General features: G+C 41.7%; 1 protein-coding gene across 3 annotated transcripts in view; it reads right to left on the bottom strand.

The window, feature by feature from the left end:
* LOC119650787 (ankyrin repeat and fibronectin type-III domain-containing protein 1) overlaps positions 1 to 23,295 on the bottom strand; it is a 320,628-nt gene that overhangs the window by 153,464 nt on the left and 143,869 nt on the right. For all 3 annotated transcript variants that reach the window (XM_038053902.1, XM_038053903.1, XM_038053904.1), the window contains 2 exons: positions 14,677 to 15,190; positions 4,803 to 5,068 (listed from right to left, as the gene is read on the bottom strand). In XM_038053902.1, the coding sequence (XP_037909830.1) occupies positions 4,803 to 5,068; positions 14,677 to 15,190 (780 nt within the window). The remainder of the gene's footprint in view (positions 1 to 4,802; positions 5,069 to 14,676; positions 15,191 to 23,295) is intronic.

Here is a 23,295-nt window from a genome sequence, read left to right as displayed (position 1 = left end):
GGTGGACGAAAAATGTAAGTGATTTTAAATTTAACTCTGCGTCCAAGGCTACGTGAGTGATGCCATGCAATTATATATAGAACGCACAAATATACCCCCGGATTACTTCTGCCGACGTCTGAACGAAATTAAGTCCAAAGTGGATTTGAGGGTTTTACTTGCAAGTCACTCGGCACTCATTTGCAGGAATGCAGTGTGAACTAACTGAATTCTGGTGGAAAAAGTCAGAGTGGAACGAACGGACAAAAAACTTGGTTAAACTCTACCCCAGGACCACAATTAGACTAAAGCCTTTCGTACTGTGCCCCGCGCTCAATGGAAATGAGGACAAAATTAGATGGTACAAAAGGTCATGGGTAATCCTTCTGCAACTTTTCAATGAGCTGTTGCAGTGCGGGTGAAGCGATTTTGTGAATGCAATCCTTGCGGTGATATGATTAACTTTCCACTTGAGAACCACGTGTTTATTCCTGCGAGAGGAGTTTTCACTCTGCATGCTTTTGAGTCATTTCAAGAGAATGTTGCCAAGTGGGTTCTGGAGGTTTAATTAGAAGGTGCTGACAAAAAACGAAGACAAGGTAAAAAGGTAACATATATTTCCCTATGTTGGTATGGGGAGTCTCGAGTTCGTACGCAATTGAGGTCGGACAGCATCAGTTAAGAAGAAGTTAGTTTGTTTTTGGTGTACGGTTTGGGTTTCTAAAAAAGTGATTGACTTTGCATACTTAATCCTTTATTGGCCAATGGCCAATGGAGTTCCCTTAACATTCACTGGGAAGTATTCCCGTTGAGCAGCGCCGAAACTTGTTCTACCTTGTTTCGTTAGCTTCTGTAATCATTGTAGATAAGATTCTCGCCATTTTTCCGCCATTCAACAAATTAAAACTGATAAAACAGTCAGTTATCAAGAATGACTCCGTGTTGACAGACCTCAATCATGCCCTTCGGCAAATTAGTAAATTGATTTCATTATTATTTATGCTTTTTGCGACCTAGATAGCTTGGTTTTTAAGGTTTTGTGTAAAACACAACCTTATTAAAATCGGTTCGCTGCCTGTCTGTCTGTCTTTTTTTTTTAAGAAGGTGGAAATCTTCAAAAAACTCTGGCCTGGGCAACTCCCCGCTGGGTCCTCTGGGACCCCGTCGCAGTTTGGACAATTAGGTCAAGTGTCCAATTTGAACCTGAACAGGTATTGACGGTATCCTCCATGGCCGGTGAGAACCGGGGTGAGATTATAATTGATCTCCAAATGCTTTCTCTCCAGCCACTCCCCGATGGAAGGGATGAACCTGTAAGTCCAACCACCCTTTTCTGACTGGTCCCATCGTTGTTGCCATCCGCTTATGGATCTCTCCCTTTCGGCTTTTTTAACCTGCGATAAGGAAGAATTGGACCTGGTGTTATAAATGTTCATCATTTCGGTTGACAGGATGTTAATCGGCATCATTCTCGAAATGACGAACGCAGCATCGTCTGAGATGGTCCTGAAGGCAGAACCAACCCTTAAGGCTGTTCTTCTGTAAACCGTACTCAGTTTATATGCATTTCCTAAAACTTGCAGCGCGTTTCCCCAAACTTGGACTGCATACAGCATGATTTAAATCCTACCTACGGCATCATCCTTGCCAGAACCATACTAGTGGTGGATGCTTTTTCGCAAGTATGCTCTACGTGCTGCTTAAAACCCCCAAGTATTTGATGGCCGGCTTGGAAGTGATGATACGATTCCCGATTCTAATGCAGGCGTAATTTCTTTTGTGGAGCTTAGTGATGAGGACCGCTTCCGTCTTTTCCTCTGCGAGTGTCAGTCCAGCACTCTCTAACTAAGCCTTAACAACACTGATTGCTTCGCTTGAGTACAAGTCAGCATCCTCGAGATGCTTTGCGACCACAACCAGTGCTATATCATCGGCGTAACCCACCACCGTGGCCTCCTCCGGAACCGGAAGGTTAAGTACATCATTATATATGATGTTCCATAGTAGTGGGCCCAGTACAGAACTCTGTGGGACACCGGCGGAGATAACGTACTCCTTGGGTCCATCATCGGTATTATATCAGATTGTTCGCTCATGCAAGTAGCTATCGATAATAGCAGCGAGGTAGGCGGGAAAACCAATCGTCGCCAGAGACTTTCGTATATGGTTCCAATTGGCCGAAGTGAATGCATTCCGCACATCCAGGGTTACTACAATATTTTCTGGTACAGCCCCTTCCGTGAATTGCATTTTCGGGCAAGCCAGTAACCATTTTGATGGCATCAATGGTTGATCTGGTTTTACGGAACCCATACTGCCAATCTGAAAGGCCTCCTTGGCTCTCGACGACTGGGAGTACTCAATTATAAATAATCTACTCTGCATTTTCCCCATAGTATCTAAAAGACAAATGCGTCTATAGGAGAACGGTTCCTCTGGTGGTTTCCCAGCCTTAAGTAGCATCACCAGCTACTGCCGCCTCCACAGTGCAGGAAAGATACCCTCGGACCTTGGACGTCTACATTTGACGGCAAGTTTGAGGGCCTTATTTGGCATGCCGTCCAGACCCGGGGTTTGTTGGCGCCTATTCGACTGTAGATTTCCAGCAGCTCGTCCCTGGTGGCTGACGGAATGGGCGTCACATTCAAGGGCCGTTGGAAGATATCAGTACCCCCCTCTTGTTAGGGAAATAACCCCTGGATTAGTTTCAACAAGAGCATGGGGCACGTGATCTGCGGAGATGATCAGCCTCTGAATCGTCCTGTCACGATTTTATAGGGGCTACCCCACGGATTTTTGTCCACTTCCAAACACAGCTCCTTAAAACATTCCCTCTTACTCCGCTGGATGGCAAGCCTGAGGTTCTTGTGAGCTTCCCTATAGGCATGCTCCTTTTGTCCTTGGGGCAATCTCCTAGGCATCGACGCGTCACATGCTTTAGAGATACTTTGTGTAACATGGAGAGCTCTATGTAATTATTGATAATTCGCTTGGGTACTCAGATTCCCGTTGACCATTTACGGAAACCGCTAGCATGTTTTGATATATTTTTTCTTTCTCCATGAGAATGTGATATTTTGTTTTTGGGGCTACATTTTGATTTTATGTATATTTTCAGCCTTTTCTTACCACATATTAACATATTCTGTCCTTAGTACCAAAAAGTAACATTTCTTTTTGAAGCTGAAGAATAGGAAACTTGTGGCAGGGTTTCATTCACCGATGGAATTTTCATTGATGATGAGGTTTTGAACAAACAAATTCAAGGTTTTTTTGATATCATTGGGTTTGAAGAAGAAACAAGCCTTTAACTTAGGGGAAAAGTTGATAACGCAATTATCCATGATAATCTCAACGATTTAGATACAATTGAGGTTTCCAGCCAACCTAGTCAAGTTTCAAGGTAAATTATTGGACAAGAGGAGATTGAAAAGATGTCCCTAGCCCCAGGACTATTTTGCAAATACCGATATTTCGGGAACCAATTGTTCCATTCATCAGTGCTAACGAGACTTGATACAAATTAACACTAGCGAATAGGAAAAACAAATTTTTATGATTTTAAGTAATTTAATCGCTAAAAATACCGCGGAATTACACTCAGAAGAAATCTAATCCTAAAAAGAAAATACAGTTCACCAGAAAAAAAGAATAGTTCGTAGGAGGGGTTAGTCCACATCCTCAGGATGTTACAAATAAAGATGATGAAGTTGAAGATGGTGTGCTATATTACTTTAAAAAAATATTTTCAGATGAATGTGTGTTCCTCATTACTGAAATGTCAAACAAGTATTCAATAATGAAAAAAAAAAAGACAAAATTTTTGTTTTTTAATGCCGAATTGTGAGTTTTTTATTTATTTATTCCTCATATATCGCTATTTCGAGGACCAGTTGTCTACTTTCTCAGAGAGTTTTTGTCTTCAGTACTGAAAACTGGTATATGCGCCAACATCGCTCAAGAAGACATACTTGACTTTTTGGCAATTGAATTGGTTATGAGTGTAATCAAACTTCCTGCGTACACCGACTACTGGACATCAGATACCAGGGTTAAACAGGTGGCCAATGTTATGCCCATAAACAAATATAAAAAAATACGTGAATACTTACATTTAACTGATCAGACTTCATCAAATGGTCCGTATTTCAAAATAAGATTAGATTATCCAATATAATAAAAAAAATTGTGAAATATAGATACTTTCGAAACACAATATAGTGTTGATGAATCGATAATCCCATATAGAGGAACGTATGCAGGAAGCCGAAGACAATATAACCCTAAGAAACCTTATAAATGGGGTCTCAAAATGTTTTAAGATATAGGGTATCAGGAATAGTCTAGGATTTAATGTTCTATGCAGACGAAAAGACATTTATCGATTCAGAATTGACATCTCAGGAAGCTGCAATGGGAATAAGGGCCAAAACTGTCAGCACCCTGTGCAAGTCAATTAAAACTAAACCTCAATTAACTGTATACTTCCATAATTGGTTTGCATCACCTATTCTTTTTGCCTACCTCGGAAATGAGTTTGAAATTTTATCATTGGGGACTTTGAGGTCAAACCGACTGCTTCTTTGTTACCAATCCATAAACATGGATGCTAAACCTAAACTGACCGAAAAATGAGACAACTATCGCCTGGTCAGACGGGTTACCCTGTCCTAGATAAAACGACAATAAGGAATTACCTTATCATCTTCTATGTCGTCTACTACAAAGCAATCCAGTTTGTGTCACTTTCTCAGTTGGAACATTTGCGAATCAAATCGAATATGCACTGAAAATCTTTCATAAAATCAAACTAAAGTACTTACCCGTTATTCCTCGGTTCTGCTTTGTTCTGCGTCCTGAAGACGGGCTTAATAGGCTTTCACGCCTATTTATGGATGAACCGCTAAAGCTTCCATAGTTGATATTCAGTTGTACAGGTTGCTGAGGTTTTATGTAGCTCTGAGATACAGACTGTTGAAATGTATCTCTAGGAACATCTAATGATGGACGGGGTGAATCATTCCATACGGCTTCAACCATCGAATCGATGCTGGTAGATCGTGGAAACTTACTGCCACATTGGTCGCGCCTATGAAAACGAGAAAAGGAAATGAGTGATGAAATTGGATAATTTAGAAGCTAATAGTCAATCCAGATATATGTAAGCCTAAACTTTTCTAAGTTTTCTTCTAGTTCAACATGTTTAGGGCGTAGTGAATGATAAAAAAAACTCCATCAAAAGAGATGCATTTGAGAAGTTTTCTTTATGACATATAGTACATGGCTTGAATTCGCTCCTTTGTAATCCGCAGAGCACTCCCTTTTCTTTCTTATTGTTGTTTTTTTACTAACTCATTTTTAGTGGAAAGTAAAAGAAAAACGCCAAAAATACCACCGTCTGCAAAAGAACTTTGCATGTGCTGACCAACAAAAGTCCTTTCAAAACCACCAATGTTCTTCCCAGTGGAAAGATGGGGATGGGCGAACGAGAATGTAACCACATCCTAGTCAGCGGCTACATAGTCTTTTGGTTAAAGGGTCCAGGGCGAAACGTGGATTGGTGGGTGCCACGATGGAGCATAAAACCTGGAAAACGTCTGCTGGACCAACATCAACTGCACTATTACCAAATTCTATTTCCACCACTACGTGGTGACCGCTGCGAGCTACCAACTGGTCCTCCAGGTTGGGGGTTGGGTGGGGCTGACAACCCTACATGGAAAATAACTTGTTACGAAGCCACCACCTCGGACTGGATTGACAATACAACAAAGAGCTTGACAACGACAACGGAATAACGATTTGCGCATTTGGTCATGGCTACCAAAGACAATTCACGTTTTTGCCATGTATTGCCTTCGCCTTCCACTTGTTGATCCGCTCTTGGTGTGACTTCACTCAGAGGGTTGAAAGATCGATCCTTCAAGTTAAATGGAGATACCCCACAGTCAGTATAAATGGCCGCATGCAAGGGAAAAGTTCTTGGAGAATTGGTCTTCGCAAGCTATAACGTGGAATCCACGGACCACTTGAGAGGAATCAAAGCAGGGGATGGATTCCGTGTGTTCCTCTTTGGCGCCCAGGAGATGCTTAATGACCATCTCTCCGACAGACACAAGACTGCGCCACATGTAAGTGACCTCTGGCTTACAAAAATTGTTCCGCTCGAAATGTTTCACCATAGGGTCAAAGTTCTTACTGTACAGGACAATGATCTTGCCAGTCCTCTTGTATTCCTCGGAGACTTGGGTTCTTAGCAAGAAGAATTGCGAACTCTTGGCCGCGTTCGAGAGGAGAATCCTCCCAAGAATTTTTGGTCCCCTACATGAGGATGGACGATTCCGTAGCTTACATAACGACGAAATTTATGAGCGTTACCATGACCGTCAGGTTGTTGATAAAATCCGGTTTAATAGGTTGCGGTGGGCGGGTCACTTAATCCATATGGATGAGGATGATCCAGCCCGGAAAGTCTATAAGGGCAATATCTATGGTAAAAAAAGAAGACGAGGCAAACCCTGCCTAAGATGGAGTGATGGCTTAGGTCAGGACGCCAGACAGCTTTTAGGGATATCGAATTGGTGGACTTCGGCGCAAGGTCGGGATGTCTGGAGTTCATTATTAAGGCAGGCCTAGACCGGATACCCGTTGTTGCGCCGTTGATGATGATTATAATGATGATGATGGGAGTTAACTTTGACTGAAAGTGAGAATCATTCAGATATTTTGATACTCTTTTCGAGAACTAATTCTCCTTTACGTTTGGTTGGTTTTTAGCGGATCAGACGTTAGTTCTTATGTTTTGGGAAAAGTTGCCTTACCTTTCTTCAATATGCCACTATGAAGGCAGCAACGTGGTAACCCTCTTTTATGGTTGTAACGGTTTTTCGAATGGCACTGTAATCATTATTGGAGCTGATGATGTCAAAACATAGATTGAAATGACGTCGAAGGTTTGTAGGGCACAAGGTGTAAAGAGCGCAGACTTCAGGGATGAAGACAATTTTTGTTATTCATTGAGAGCATGAGAAATATTTGATTGAAAAGTCACCCTAGCTAGTAGGATGTAATGTATTTCCAGTTTTACACTTTTTCAGGGTTAACTTTCATCCCCATATGACCTTCTCTGGCAAGGATACTTCTCAGACACTTTTTGAAATATTCATTCACAGAATTTATCCTGGCATTAGCAGTTTGTTGACGTTTTCGTCCCTCGTTCGACGTCAACAAATTGGCCGCATTCCAACAATCTTTGTGATTGAATTTCAAATATGACAAGCTTACGTTCTTTTTGTAAAGACGACATGATGACAATACACTTGTCATATTGATTTGCTCTTGCATTTTATGAAAAATTCGCCTCACAATAGTCATTGTGACGTTCTATCCTCAAACATCATCTTCACCTTCGCCACGAACTTGACGTGATACTCTGTAGGTAGGAGTGTGCATATTTGCGAATCGATTCAGAGTACCTCCATTCCGAAGCAGGGTTACTCGCAGCCAAGTCATTAGGAAATTAAATAGGTTGTCTTCTCCCAGGGATATCATTGAGGTGGCGCAAGGTTAAAAATATCTCTACCCACTGTTCCGCGTCTAGCTACGATGCAGGAGTTTTGTGGCCATTGTTTTACCTTCCTGGAAGCTCAAACACCTCCAGGCGATCACATTTCTTTGCACAGAGCGTAAATATTTGGTTGCGGTTCAACACCCGTGCTAGCTGAGCAGCTTCTCTGGTGGTAGATGGCCCTTGGTGTTGTCTGGTTCTCCACTTCCTGCCGTAGTCGTTACTTACTCAACTCTAATTAACTAGATGTGGATGAAACACGTTGCAATGAGACTGAAGCCAAGTAGGTTGCATTGTGCAGGAATGCATGGAAGACCAGACCTGAACACTGGCAGAAGGCACTATCTGCATGAGTATTCCTGGGATAATGGGCGCTCTATTTGGACATCTTCCATTCCTGTTTGCTTTTAATTATGTGACAGGCAAGATTAAGTTACCATTTTATTAATTGAATTACAATAATGAGGGTAAGTCTTTATGTCCTGATGAGTTGGCGCTGAAATTGGGACATTAAATGGATGTTGAGATGGATGTCGGGCCTTTTAGGGGTTCTTGAAAGTTTGCATTAAATTAGCAACCTTTACCTTCCATATAGCTTTATGTAAATTACGTTAGGATTTTGTTGAAAATTACTCAATTTTCATGTTTGTTTTTATTGAAGATATTTTCATGAAAAACGAGAATGGTGTTCAAATAAAGACTACGGTTGCATTGCCATTAAGGTTGCCTTTTCGCAAAAATGGTTGCAAATGTTGATACCACATTCTGTGGATTTAAAGAAATCGTTATCCCACGTTTGTAGTGATGGTCATTTGAAGTTTATAAGGGGCTCTCCGTGTAAATTAAGAGAAAGTGTAAATTACAGGTTTTGAGTATTACCTTGCGAAATATGCCTTAGTTTTTACGGTCATTGCGAAATTGATATATTCTCGTTGCAATAATCCCCCAATAGATGATCCCAAGTCCGTTTGAACGGGAAGGAGGAAAGAGTAACCGCAGTCTGAATGACCAGATACCTAGGCATCTGAGAGTGTAGATGTCAAATAAATCTCTCCTCTAGAAGTAGTATTTAATATCAAGTCCGCCAGTGGATGATCCACTGAGGTAGTGACTTCCTTGTCTGTTTGCGGTTGAGAATTCACTCAAAGAGAAACATATCCCTGTTTATCGTAAAGGTGGCCAGTTAGAACCTGCAAATCAGTTCACTCGCTTTACTTTTAGCGGAAATTCCACACTTTGGAGTTAACCTTGGTTAGATAGTATGACTCTGGACAACACCTTTGCGGCACTGTGCTATTGTATTCGGGAAATTAGACTGAAGTAGGTTAGAATCCGGTGTCAGATTCATGCTTATGCCAACCGCAAGGCGCTTTTCCATATCCTGGAAACTGTCAACAGACCGGTTACTGACTCAAAATTAGTTTCAATACTAGAGTGTTACGTACTAAAGGATATATTTAATGCGGATTAGAAAGAAGCTTTTCATGAGGAACCGAGTGCAATCTGGGATAGGTTTGCTGAAAGTAATACTGTGATCAGACGACCTACAAGGTGGACTCTAATAACTATAATACTTGCTTGGACATGTGATGGAAAAGTATAGTTTCAGCGACCATAAAAATGACGGTGAGAATTTCTGTTTGTGGGGGGGGGGGATTTTGAGGGGAAAGCCTGCTAAACGGTCAGTTGGATTTCAACTGAAAGACGACGAATATTTAATCAGGTTGGGTTATAAACTGTTTTCCCGACATTGGAATAAGAGAAGTGTTGACATCTGCTTCAAACTTGATCATTACTAGATGTTGCGTCCTCGCCTGTTTCCAGGGTTGGACAACTTCAACACCGCAAGATCAATACTGGTAACTTATACAACCGAAACAGACTTTCGTTCCATAGCAGAACTATCTTGTTGGTCACACAACAGAGGATCCGCTTGAGAATATTGACCAATAATGGGTTTTTCTTTAACGCTACTCAGAGTTTTAGCGACGTTCCAAACAGTAGATCAATGTAAGTTAGGAACTGAACAAAGTGAAATTTTCCATTGCTCTGAGGTTAGCATAAGCTGCTGCAATAATAAACATGCGAAAACAGACTACCCCATAAAATATAAGTGAAATTATCGCAATCGATTAACCACCGGTTTTGATGGTTTTCTTCACTAAGCTATTCACTAAATTGAATTCCGGAATTTGTGATGATTCCCAGGATGTAGAAACAGAGGATGATAGGTAAGATTCCCAAGAAGCACACCTGTTTGGGTATTTGGGCCTTCTTATTCTCACGAACATATTAACTAAAATAATCCTCGAACCCTTCAAGGAACTCTTTGGAAGCTTGGTCGACAGAGAGCTTGTCTTCATGCCAAAAGATCTTGTATCTGAAGGAGGTGCCAAGCAGAGTCAGACTGAAGATAAGCTGTAACAGTCTAAATCAGTCTCAGTCTGATTGGTCATCACACTCTTCCTATTTGTATTAATGGGCAGAGCATTGAAGGCGGCAATAAATGTGGGTATCTAGGAAGCAACAGTGGCAATGAATTCTATGTCCCTGAGTCCTGAATCATTATCCTATTTGACTTATGAAAAATAAAATGATCATTGACCTTCCCCTTCAGTGTCATTAACATTGCTGTGCTATGTACCTGCTGTCCATGCTATCGTGCAATTACATGTATTCCACTCAAGATGCTTAACTCATGAAATTTAGGAATCATGTTGACATTGGGGGAAAGTTGCAAATACGGACTATATTGGACAATTGCATAAGCATCAGATGATTGTTGCTCTGACAATGTAAGTGCGGGAGGGTTTGCCATTGTAAGTGGTAATTTGTTACCACTGCGCAAGGAATGGAGTAGGTTTCTTTGTTTTGGATGACCGGTTGATGGCCTATAGAAGAGGAGTTAACCAGTAATGCGGTGGATCTTCTTAAAAATCGTGTTAAAGCGTTTTTGTATCAAAAAGAAAATAGTTGTAGTTTAGTTTTTGGTTTCTAAATGGATCAATACCGTCGTAGTGTATTTTCAGTTCGCGGTTACCTAAAAGATGTTTCATTTTCGCACGATTTCCTAAGCCGCCTGTACTCCTCCTCAACTGTTCTGCGCCAAATGCCCTTGAAGCGACCCACCCATCGGTCATCTTGGGAGAATGGATCCCACTGCATGGAGTACCCAGCAATGCAATTGTTGCCTTTCTTAATCTCCACTGCCATTTCTGCCTTCCAACCACGGTGCCTACGAGTAACAGCCCTACACGACGACGAAGTTCTTTGTTTGAGGTAGTATCAGGCCACCGTACTCTGATGATACGATAAGAGCGGGTGTTCATGAAAGCTTGAAGCTTTTGGGTAACAATGGAGTTCAGTCTCCATGTGCTGCCCATATAGCAATACCGGAGAAAGACTAGCGCAGAACAATCTCAGCTTGATCTTAGTGTTGCTGCATTTCCAGATTTAAGACAGGGCAGTGAAAGTGGATCTAGCGCTGTTCGGTGCCGCCGTCGGCAAAAACCACGCCTAGTAGACATACAAATTGATCGACACTGTCGATGCGCTGCCCACTAATGAAGATAGGGAGAGGGCGATGACCCGTCAGGCTGAGAATTTTGGTTTGTTGGTGTGTATCTTCAGTCCAACCCTACTTGCCTCTCTTTCCAAATCTAGAACCATTTGGCCAAGATCCATGACCCGGTGAGAGAGATGATAGAACAAACAGCGTAGTCGGGGTGTTCGAGAAAAGATGTCATCGTCCATTCAATTCCTCCACGTCTTCCAGACAACGCAGCACAAAGAACGTCAAGAAGAAGAAATAATATCGATGACAGGATGCTACGCTGCCGGACTCCGCTTTGAACTTGAAAATCCTTCGAGACTTTACCTCGGTGTAGCACGTGATAATTTGCGCCACCATACGTCACTCTGATAATAGTCATTTGTTCAGAATGCCCCTCCTGCGCAGAGCACTCCAGATACATCCCCTATTCACGATATCGAAAGCTTTTTCGGAATCTGTGAAGAGCAGGTGAAGCAAAGATCTAAAACTCTGCGCAGTGTGCAAGGGGATTGCAAGCGGATTCAAGAAGTGGCGGACGCATTGCACAAATGAAAGTAAACAATCGTTAGATGGTGACCCCTTTCGAGCGCTTCTCTTGTTACACACATCTAAGAGATAACTCCTAAATCTACTCTTGATCGCGAAGTGGTTGATCTGACTGCTCTTACGCTGTCGATCAGTTGAAATACAACTGACATTATGGCAGTCTCTGTGATCGAACAATGTTCCACCAATGACGAGGCGGTGGAAGTTGCTGAAATCCATGGTGGGCATTACCGTTACGGTAGCCAAGACCGTGTTTCCCCATCATATGTCCGAGCGAGGTGTTGTGAGATCCCACATTCGCATTCAGATCATCCATCATGATCACAATGTCAACTTTAGGAAGCCTTCCGTGAACTGCATAGAATTGCAAGCATTCACGTTGCGGTAGCCATCAGAAGCAAACTGACACTGGATTCGCGTCTACCACCATTTGGCTTTCCAGAATACAAAAGCACATTGCCGTTGTCCCTATCTGAGGCGTTGTTGACGTTTCGGTAGCAATAAATTTTCCAAATTTATAGATTTCTAGCCTGAAATGTCTATCCCTCTCAGTCGCCTCGTACGACAAACAGGGAAGACTTTTAGTGTATTCATAAGCCCCCACTAATAAGGTGCAGTTAGCTTATTCCAGTTCAAATTAAATCGTTGACTCCACCTTTTAGGTTGGTTGTTGTCGAGCCAAAAATTACCCACAGTAAAAAACTACCATTCAGGAGCCTGACAAAAGGCTTTGGATTGGTTAGACACAACGACAACTTCCACGAAAATGCCAGCTATGTGGTCCGAAAGTGAATATTGTCGAGCCGTAAGGCTCCCCAATCTCCTTTTTACAGTGTGTCACAAACCATTTTCTTAGTTCTGTGATGTCTGATACCTAACTAACACGAAACCAAGTATTTTGAGAACGTGGACTACAATTTCTTCCAGGATTTGAAACATTCTACCTCAAAAGGGAGCTCCGTGAGCCAAAAATCTAGTAGATACTTTCTCTCCAATTGGTGTAGCCCGTCACCTACTGGACACTGAGTTAAGATTCCTTCAATAAAGAAAAAGTAATGACACTGTTTTTAGGGATATCGAATTGGTGGACCTCGGCACAAAACCGATATGTCTAGAGTTCCTTAATAAGGCAGACGTAGATCGGATATGGGCTGTTACGGCATTCAATATCATTCGTTATAAACAAACGAAAGATATCGCTTCCTCAGTTCAAGAATGACCTACGCTTTGCTTGTAATCCGAATTCTCTGCCCTTGTATATTTTAGTGGCCAGGCTTCACCTTCTCCACCGCATTTTACTGAATACTGACTGGGACTGAAGGCGATGATGAATACATTTACTAATATGGACTTGAAAAAAGGACTGAAATGATCATAAGTTGGATTGTAGACACATTTTTGACCAAGTCTTTTGAGCCAACCACTATCCTGGACTGTCTGGAATATCTGTGAAGCTACTTTTAGCAAGACTAGTACTTTATCTCCGCTACTTACCAAAGACAAAATTAATTATCAGTCTCGGTTGCAAAGATTGCTAAGGGTGACCCCTAGGCATTTGTTGTCTTGCACTTTAGTTCACCAATAAATATCTTCAAGGGAGCATTGAAGTTACGACTATGCATTTTGCTGGCTAAACTTCAAGGATTACATGGTTTGTATGGTTGTATATGAAACGAATATCGGCGATCGAACTCTCATTGAGCATCACAACGAAGTATTTTTACAAAAGGCTATCTGAAATCTATTAACTGCTATGAGCCCCGAGAGTTATATGCATATATACTCTCTAAATATCTGAGAGCAGGCTGATGGACTCCCTTGCTAATTCGAATATGGACTCTGCCTATTCTAAATACGAAGAAATCAACGACTTCCAATCCACCCCCAACTTTAAGCAATTAATTCGCAGATGAATTCATGAACCTTACCTAATTCATCTTCCCGCACGGAGATATCTATACAAGGCTTGCTCTACATTTCGACAGGAAGTCTGCATTTAGTAGCTATTCCGGAATCAGCTACAAACGATAGTATAGTACCAGCTTTCATAAAGGGATAAATTGAGAACCCACCATCAGGAATGGAAATATCCACAGAAATCTTGCAGACAGAAGCAGAACTTTTGATAAAGGTGGAGGCAAGTTGATAACTCTTGAGACCCACACAGGAATGGAGCATATACTCCAGTTAGCGCCAACGCGTAAAAGGTATAAGATCAGCCCGTGCTTCCGCGGTATTCACGATCACTGGGTTAACAGCGTCTTTCCCTCCGATTGAAGAATAGTTTCGTTGAAAGGATAAGACTTGCTGAATTCCCAAATGCCATCATTTTCAGGAAAAGAGAGAGAGATGCAAGATGACAGTCTTTGATGCTAGCTTGCGAGGGAAACCTGTTGAACCCAGTGAGATCACACAAAATCGAATGCTAGATGACAGAGTCTTTGATGCTGGCTTGTGAGGGAAACGTAGTGAACCCAGTGAGATCATACTGACCGCGGTGTACTTTCTTGTTTGTTGTTCATCACATATAAAACTACGCCTATGCTAACATCATAAAGGTTGTTTCGTCCAAGACAGAGCGAATCGATTAGGCGCTACCTCTCATCTGCCCTGGGAGCAGAGTTCCAAAAGCGGCTACAGGTAGTGATCACTCTTTTGCATATATTTGCAAACAAAGCGTGGGTACAAATCGTGCCCGAATTAAATTTGGATTGGAGGAAATTTAAGCTCAGATCCATTTGATAGCGGATTGAGCGACATTTACACTGGAGATAATTCCGACCCTTTTTTTCTGGCAGCAGGGTTGACAAAGTCGCAGGACCAGGTTTTATATCTCCATGACAAGTCTGTAGTATTGGACTAATTAAAATTGATTAAAAAGGGCTGAAATTTTGTTACGGTGGATGATCCACAAGATAAACTGTTACCCATCGGCTAAGAAGTTGAATGAATAGACTCTTAAAGTATGCGATTGTTTGCCTATATGTAAATCTAGGAATCTAACGTACTACCTATTAACTTAAAGACTCACCTCTCCCAAGATAGCCTCCGTGGTGCCTCATCGTTCGACGTAGGGCTTTCTCTTCCACCTGCTCCAGTTTTCGTTGTTTGATTGAGTAGCCGTGCTAGGCGATATAGCGCGGTATTACTAGCACTAGTGCTGGCCCCAAAGCCACTACTTCCCGACTGTTGCGATTGATAATAACTAGTTGGACCGGAAGAACTGCTACTGCTGGCTGACGATACTCGATATGCGCGAGCAGCTACCACATGAGGTGCTGGAATTCTTAATACTACCGTTCCATCGGGATGACGCTCTAAATCATCACAAACATAAAGATAGGGCTCGGCGGGTCCACCTAACGTACCAGTACCTCCACTAGTTCCACTAGTACCACCGATCATCGGTGGTCCGCTGTGCGTACTACCGGATGATTTCCGACGAAACTCCAAACCGCTATCATCGCTGGCTAGGGAAGCTCGCGATGATTTCGGTTGGAGTGACCATCGGGGAATGAAGGACGGCGTCGTCCCCAATGCATCGCCTGGAAATAAATTAAAGAGAATTGGCTGAGTATTGGCTGAATTTTGAAACGGAATTGAATTAATTTTAGAGTAAACTGAACATCCTGGAAAGTACAAAGTAAATTGCTGATATTGCGGGACAAGTAGATAGCAGGAGAAAAGCAGAAATTGAGCTAGAAATATGAGTGACTGGCCGAAATTGGCCCCAACATCAAAGTCGCTCGTGAACGATCCAAAGGTTACTTCTTTAGCCATAAAGTAACGTGAGCTGTGACGTAGATAATATATCATCAACGACTTGTTTTCGAAGTTTGAAAGTTACCTCCCAATCCTTAACAGTTCCAAGCGATAAGCGGAGAATACTTTGAGCGATTTCTGACCCCCATTCAAGGGGAACAGCACCTTCGTGGTATATTCAGTAATGTCAATGATGTCAACGGAATAACTATAGCGAGGTCTTCATTCATATTATCACTCAAACATTAACGAGTCTCTCAGATGATTGACTCGTCATATTGCCTTTTCCAGAGGTCCTTGAGAAGAAAAGAGACTAAGTTGCTTCGGATTTTAGAACATACGGGGGCTTTACTGAACAGGGCCTTCGACAAGCCATAAACCCTGATCGAATTCGGGAGCAGAGTTCCCGACAGAATTTTACCATCCATTGCTCATAGTATAAATCTAGCCATTCGCGGCCCAGGGATTTTGCACCCTTCCTCACTGCGGGAATTCTCCCAAAACGGGATACGGTGCTTACCAAATTTTAAAAACTACATAACGTCCATTTCACCACTGAAATTACATATGACATAGGTGCTAAGAACTGCCACATTTGATATGTATAGAAGATATCAACCTGTATACTAGTACTGTTGGCCATCTTGGAAGTCTATACCGAATAATTGAAAATATACAGAGGATTTTGCTTTAGACAAGTGCCGAATGCACGGCATGCCCAATCGCCAGGATCGTATGAAGGGAACACTGGGCCCGAGGTGAAAATACGGCTATCCCTGAAATTGTTTAATTAATCCTGTTAAAAATTACTTCTATTCCGGGCCACTGAGAGAATTCCGAGCCCGAGGGAATGCTCCTTTAAACCCCCTCTGGAAGAACTTGGCATCACACCCAAGGTATGACTATGGGAAACTGCTATAAACATGGAAGAATTCTGCAAGTAGTCCAAATTCGAGTTTGCGAATTACTCTTTTGTTCAAATTCCTGTGAAGTTGGTACTCAAATCGTCTCTGACCCGGAGAACTTTCATATCTCGACATTCTGAAGGTATCACGCCAATAGCGCCATAAACTTCACATTAAAAATAGGCGCGTTTTGACCATACGGCAAGATATCACTACCAAGCCAACCAACAAGGTGCATGTTCTTGTTAGTAGGATAGATTGGGAGCTGAGTTCACTTGGAGGATCGATCACTCCTCACAATCCTCGGTTTAGGGTGAAGTCGAACCCTTGTAGATCGTTGAGTAGAAGTGAATAATTTCTGGAAACCATTTGCCCATTTCAATTTACCAAAATAGTGGCACTGTCCGGGGATTTTCTTTGTTGAGAAGGAGGGCTTTTGGTGCCAATTTAAGGATAACATGGTTGCTGCTTACGCTTGTAGAATGACGCCTGCCATAAACTTAAGTTTCCCCTAGGAGGCAGTTGCATTCTTCAACTCTATATGACTTACTTCCTGGCTATCCTGAGATAGAGAATTTCACTGAACGGCATAACTTGCAATAGAATGGCCGCTCTTTCTCAAGGTATAACCTACCTACTGCCGATTTCGTCTTTCCATCAATACGTCCACGGGTACTTGGCTCCTACGCCAAGGAAGTTTTTCGTTCAAGATTGTATGAAGACAGAGTACATCCACGATACGACGCAGATATGAATTGAAGAAACCTTGGAAATGTCGAGTAAGAGTGTATGTCAAATTCTATCTGTAGGAAATGATGTAGATAGTATGAGCGACATGAGATGTCAGAGTGATTATCTTGCGTTAACCACCATGAAAGGCATCATTGATAACGAGAAGAAAAAATTTCGATAACAACTATTAGTTTCTCCGGAATGTCTCCTTGCCTAGAGCACTCCAGATGCACTCCCTGTTCGCGTTCCCGAAAGTTCTCTCAAAATCGATCAAGAATAAGTGGGATGGAGATTTAAACTGCATATTCAGTCCCACAATGATCTGTAGGTTATTGGAGGAATCACTACCGAAGGATCTAGAGTGGAATTCATCATGCTCTCTGTCGATCTGCCTTCTGCGGTATTCTGGGATAATTTCACCTATCTTAGAAACCGCCGGGATTACTCAAACACGCCTCCAACTGTCGTACCAGAGACTTACTAGATCATCCCCATTATTCCACTCCAATAGTGGGAGGAGAACTGTCAACACAGATCGCCATTCACCACAGATTAAACTTCACGTTGCGCTTGTTGGTAATGTTTGACTTACGGGGGAAGGAGTTTAAGATAAAAATAGGAAATAACTATTCCTTTCAGTGTCTGGAATTTTCTATTTTTGGGACTTATATTACCTAAGACTAAAACATATCTTACTCTAATTGCCTAATACTTGGACCCTTCCATATGGGAATCATCTTTTACCCTATGGACACAAGCATTGCCCAGAAAATCATTTCACAGGTATCTTGTATCTCTCTGAAAGAATCTTTCGACGGTCATAAACATTTATTGGTTGGAAAATCATTAAACCCTTTTCTTGATGACGGAAAAATATCTTCAGACTTTTTTTCAAATTAAATGTTTTGTCGCCTGTCATTATACATACTAAGAAACAGAGATCATTCGCCATCAACAACGGTAATTAAACCGTATGGTTGAGGGTGATCCAGCCCGGAAAGTGTATAACGGTGATTTCTATGGTAGGAAAGCAAGACGTAGCAGACCCTGCCTGAGATGGAGCGATGGGGTAGGCCAGGATGCCAGACAGATTTTAGGGATATCGAATTGGTGGACCTCTGCACAAAACCGGGATGTCTGGAGTTCCCTATTAAGGCAGGCCTAGACCGGATCCCGGTTGTTGCGCCGTTGATGATGATGAATTCATTTATATTCTTGCCTTACTGTCGCCAGTTGGTACCAGGCCTATTCAGGTTAATTTTGTATAAAATTCTCCTGGTATGAAGTTCTCCCAGGAATAGTTTGCCAGGTAGACTCTAAATAAATTTAACTCCAGATTATTTTGTTTAGCTATATAAGCGTTAAAAACAAAAACGATCGTAATGAATTCAAAGCTTTGAAGAAATGTTGATTGGAAGCGACAGGATGGGCTCCGTTCTCGTTAAGAAATGAGAGCATAGACAGCGTTTGGACGTAAGTAAATTAGTCCAAGCTAAAAGATTACGTATCGGCACGCTAAATTTTGGTACCGTTACAGGAAAAACGGAGGATCTAAAAAGAACCCTTTGGAAAAGGCGCAGTGATATTTGCGTTCTACAAGAAACTCAATGTTGTGGTGAATGTGAACGCGGTGGAAATGGCTATACTCTTCTCTATTTTGGTAGCCCACACATTCAATATGGTGTTTGGCGTCGCTATATCTAATAGTTTCTGTAATGCCATTAGAGAAATCGAGTCGGACGATTCACTTCTTCACCACATACGCACCACAGACAGGTCGACCTAGTGCCGAGAAAGATGCCTTTTGGCAGCTTCTCAATGCAAAAACCTGTAACGTACCTCCTCCTGATGATAATATCTTCATTGCGGGCGATCTTGGTGATTTTACGAACATACATGACCTTGCACCTGTCACATGGTTTAGAGTTACTTCTCTTTCAAATTACGATGTTCAAATTAAGGTCCATGAAAAGAAATGCTTCTACCGCAAGTTTCTCAACGATAAAACACTGGCCAGCTGGCAAATTTACAAGAATGCCAACCGGAAAGCAAAGAAAGCTATCACTGTCACCCAAGCGGTCCATTATAAAGATCTTTACGATAAACTGGACACTCGGGATGGCGAAAGAGATCTGCACCGACTTGTCAAAAGCTGACACCAACGACAAGATATCAAACATTTCTACTGCGTTGATGACAAGAACGGTATTGTACTTACCAACCGACGAGCCGCAACGGATAAATGCCGAGAATATTTCGAGCAGATTTCAACGGGAGAATTTGGGACGATTCCAGCTGCCAACGCGACTGAGGTCGCGAAACCAATAAAACGAATGAAATCAAGGAAAGCGGCTTAACCTGATGGCATCGGATCTCAGCTCTGGAAAGTGGATAGCTGGGACTCAACACTTTGGCTTAGTGTTTTCATCAATCGGTGGCAAAAAAGCACGACTGTTTCAATATGGAGAAAGAAAGACAGTGCAGTAGAATATTCAATTACCTTCCGATTCGTTTGCTGTCCCACACCATAAGGATTTTTGAACGCATTCTTGATAACTGCTTTCGCGAAATCGTTCAAACAACGGTGACTCAAGGCAAGTTTGCCAAGATCTGGAGAACCACTGACGCTATATACGCTACGCGGTTGTTCATGGAAAAACACTGTGAGAAGCGTCGCTCTCTTTACATTGCATTTCTGGATCTAGAGAAAGCGTTTGACCATGTGCCATACGAACTCATCTGGTATGCTTTACTACAACACCTAGTACCAGAAGAACTCGTGCGCTAGGTTAAAGTGCTCCATCATGATCCGGAAACTAAAGTGTACCAAAACCGCTTCATGTCTCTGTCGGTGGTTCACAAGGGGGCGCTGTCAAACGGGACATCCAACGTCCAGCGCCCTGTACACTGCTTTACGCAACTGCTAACGCCTCGTAGCGAAGTTGATCTCGAGCAACTCAACTAAATGAAATGATCGTCCCATGCAACACGGTTTCAGACTGAAACTAAATAAACCAGAGTGTTTGTCGACCGATTCCAATGAAACAGGCAGCATTACTGCCTGCCCAGAACTGAGCAATTTATTATATTTTGGATCAATGCTATCAATCAATGGAGAACAGCTTTATGAAAGTGTTTTACGCATCACCGCAACCTGGATGAAGTGGCGGCCAACAATTGGCGAAAGTCTCAAATCTAAAATTTATCGGAATGCCGCCACCCGCTATGGTTTTGAGTGTTGACCGACTATAAAAGGTAATGAACGGCGTCTTGTGGTAATGAAAACGAAGATGCTACATTGGAGCAGTGACGAAACACTCCTTGATCACATCAGAAATGTGGATATCCACGTTCGATATGGGGTTACCATACCATGTAATGTAGTTCACGCTATGGAGGATTCACTTGCCAAGATTGGTCCGAGCATCGAAGTCGATGTGGAAGGACCAAAAGGCCGACAGAAACAACAATGGTTTGATGCACTAGATGCTAATTTGTAAACCTCGCAACTGCATCCAGATCAGGCAAATGACAGAGCAAAATCGCGCAACCGATCAAGAAGAACCGGCCTCGAAAAAGAAGAAAGGAGAAGATTTTTTTGGATTGCATTTGATTGTATCTTCGTTTTTTGCACCCTCAGTTTTTGATTACGTATAACTCTATGAAGCAGGAATCCTCAGTCCGAACCAGCGTCCTCTACTCGAAATTTTATCCGGAACCAACTTCTAAGATATAGCAAAGGGCCTTGCAGATTTACTAATAAGGATCCCACATCGGGTTGATGGTCACACAAAGAAGGCTGTACATATTACATCAACCCTTAAATCTTTCCTTGCTCGTTTGATTAAACCTAGAATGCCCATCCTGTATCATCAGAATTCTCTTTGAAATTGGGGAAACAGAGTCGTTGACAAAGGTGTCGAATGAGCATATTCTGCAAGCTCAAATCTTTGTCGTTCAAAAATACCGAAAAGTTGAAATTTGAATTATTGGTGGCTGTGAGTAGACTGACTCTTCTACCGAGTTACTGCTGCACTTAACATCTTAAAAAATTTAGCTTCTAACTGGATCTGGATTTTACCCTAGCTATCTTTAAGATATTTCAATGCTTCTTATATTTGATGTGACAGTTGCCTTCTTTTTTGAAAGTGTGTATAAGTATCTTTTGTGAGGTTTGATTACGTAGAAATGGTTAAATTTATCCTCGCATTTTCAATGTGATTTCATTTTATGACAAAATACAATAATTTCAAGTCATAACTTTAACATTCCTTGAAAAATCTCCCTCCACTAATATATGTCCTGCATAATAAACAACCTTTTTGAAGTATCTTTACAGGACAGTGCCACCAAAAGTTGACATTTATTTATAAATGGGTTCAAAATATAATCAAACTTCTTGCCGCCTCATCCTCGTCCTTAAATTGACGTCAAGGGTAAACCGTATTTCAATATCAAAAAATATTTTCTTTGACCGCTTCAGAAAAGTGTGGAAAGAGTCTCGAGAGACTGAGAACTGACGATGCCAGGTTGTGCTGTCCTCCTCCAAAATATTTATTGTCCTTTTGTAAGGTATTTGAACCAGCATATGTTTGGTTTATTTTATATTTCAAAAAAGATTAAGCATACTGTTATATCCTTATTGTCTACACAACCGCGATGCAAAGGATAGCAGTAGGAAGAAAATTAAAATACACACGAGCTTGTCAGAGATTTAATACCATCTCCAAATTCAAACCATCGATTTCCTACCAGTTTAGGACAACTAAGCAGGGTGAAGTTTACGGATAATTTTTGGCGGATACAACGAAACCTCGAAAACGTCAACATCAATTCGATGTCTCATCAAAAGTTTCCGCTTTGTTGGAAATTCATCTCGCATTTGAAAATTTTCCTAAAGGAAAAATATCCTCACCATTGACCAGCAACCATCCATCTGGACGATGTCAATGCCAATTGAGGAATAATTTTCGGTTGTTTGAGTGAAATTGATTTTCTCAATATCACAGCTTCGAAGCCGCTCGAGGAGACATCGTCCCTCAATAAAATGAAATATGAGCGTGAATAACTGTGGCGGGAAATTATAGAAATTAGTACCTTTGAATTAGAGATATCCTTTTGCGGGCAAAGAAAAGGCCAAAAATTTGGAAAAAAAACTTGACTAGAATTCAGCATTTTCGGACGATGCAGAATAAAAGGTCGGAATGACTGATTGGGTCGTTCCCAAAGGATTACGTTTGATTCGAATCAACCAGGCATTTCTGCTGGAAACTATCCTTTCGGTTGGGAATTTTGAACTCGATTTCTGTTTCTTTATGTGATTACGGCCCAAAGTTTATTCTAGCACGAGGAATTCTGTGGCATGTGCCTTGACTTTGAAAAGTGTGGATGAATTATTCCGGCTAGAAATTGAAAGATGAGAGAGTGGAGTCGGCCATTATGTGAAGGAAAATTTTCTTGGGATCAGCCAAATGAAAGTTAAATTAATTTTGTTGCGAAGCTTGTAATTATGTCTTTTTATTATAAGGTTGCTCTTTGTGGTCGAATAAGTTGTGGTAGCGGCAGCTGGCCTTTCTTGGTGGAAGACATAATATTTATGATTGACGGGAGATACAGAAAATTATAAGAGCATTAGGTATAAATTTAATAAGCACCTCCATTAATTCTAAACAAGAAGCATTAGTTTTTACGACTAACGAAGGGTGGTTCTCTGAGATATTTGTTTGTTTCCTGTGGGGTCCTACAGGTGGTTCGGCGAGAGAGCGGATTTTACTATCAACTGAAGGCCACCGATAGTTGGCCTCTGATAAAATGAGATAACAAAATTTTATTAAAATCGGTTAATTATCTGTCTGTACGGCTGTCAGTCAATCCGTCTGCCTTTCTTCTTTTTTTGAGCTTTTATGTGAAACAAAACTTTATTAAAATCGATTCAATGTCTGCCTGTCCGTCTGTTTGTCTGTCACACCCAATTTACTCTGAAACTGCTAAACCGATTGATACGAAACTGAGTGAGAACATGTGCTCTGTGTGTCCCTTTACATGCTTGGGATTATTTTGTGCTGAATTTCAAGGGGGGCTCCCTATACATGCGAAAAGGGGGTATACAATTTTTTTTTTACAGAATATGATCACGTGGGGTATCAAATGAAAGGGTGTTGCGCCGACACGTGGAAACTTTTAAATTAGTGAAGTGGTTTTCCGCCAGTTTCCCCGAAGATTTAACCGCCGCAAAAAAGATATTTAAATGG

Source organism: Hermetia illucens, chromosome 3 (genome assembly GCF_905115235.1).
Source record: "Hermetia illucens chromosome 3, iHerIll2.2.curated.20191125, whole genome shotgun sequence".
In the NCBI taxonomy this organism is placed as follows: Eukaryota; Metazoa; Arthropoda; class Insecta; order Diptera; family Stratiomyidae; genus Hermetia; species Hermetia illucens.
This window is presented reverse-complemented; position numbering and strand designations above follow the sequence as displayed.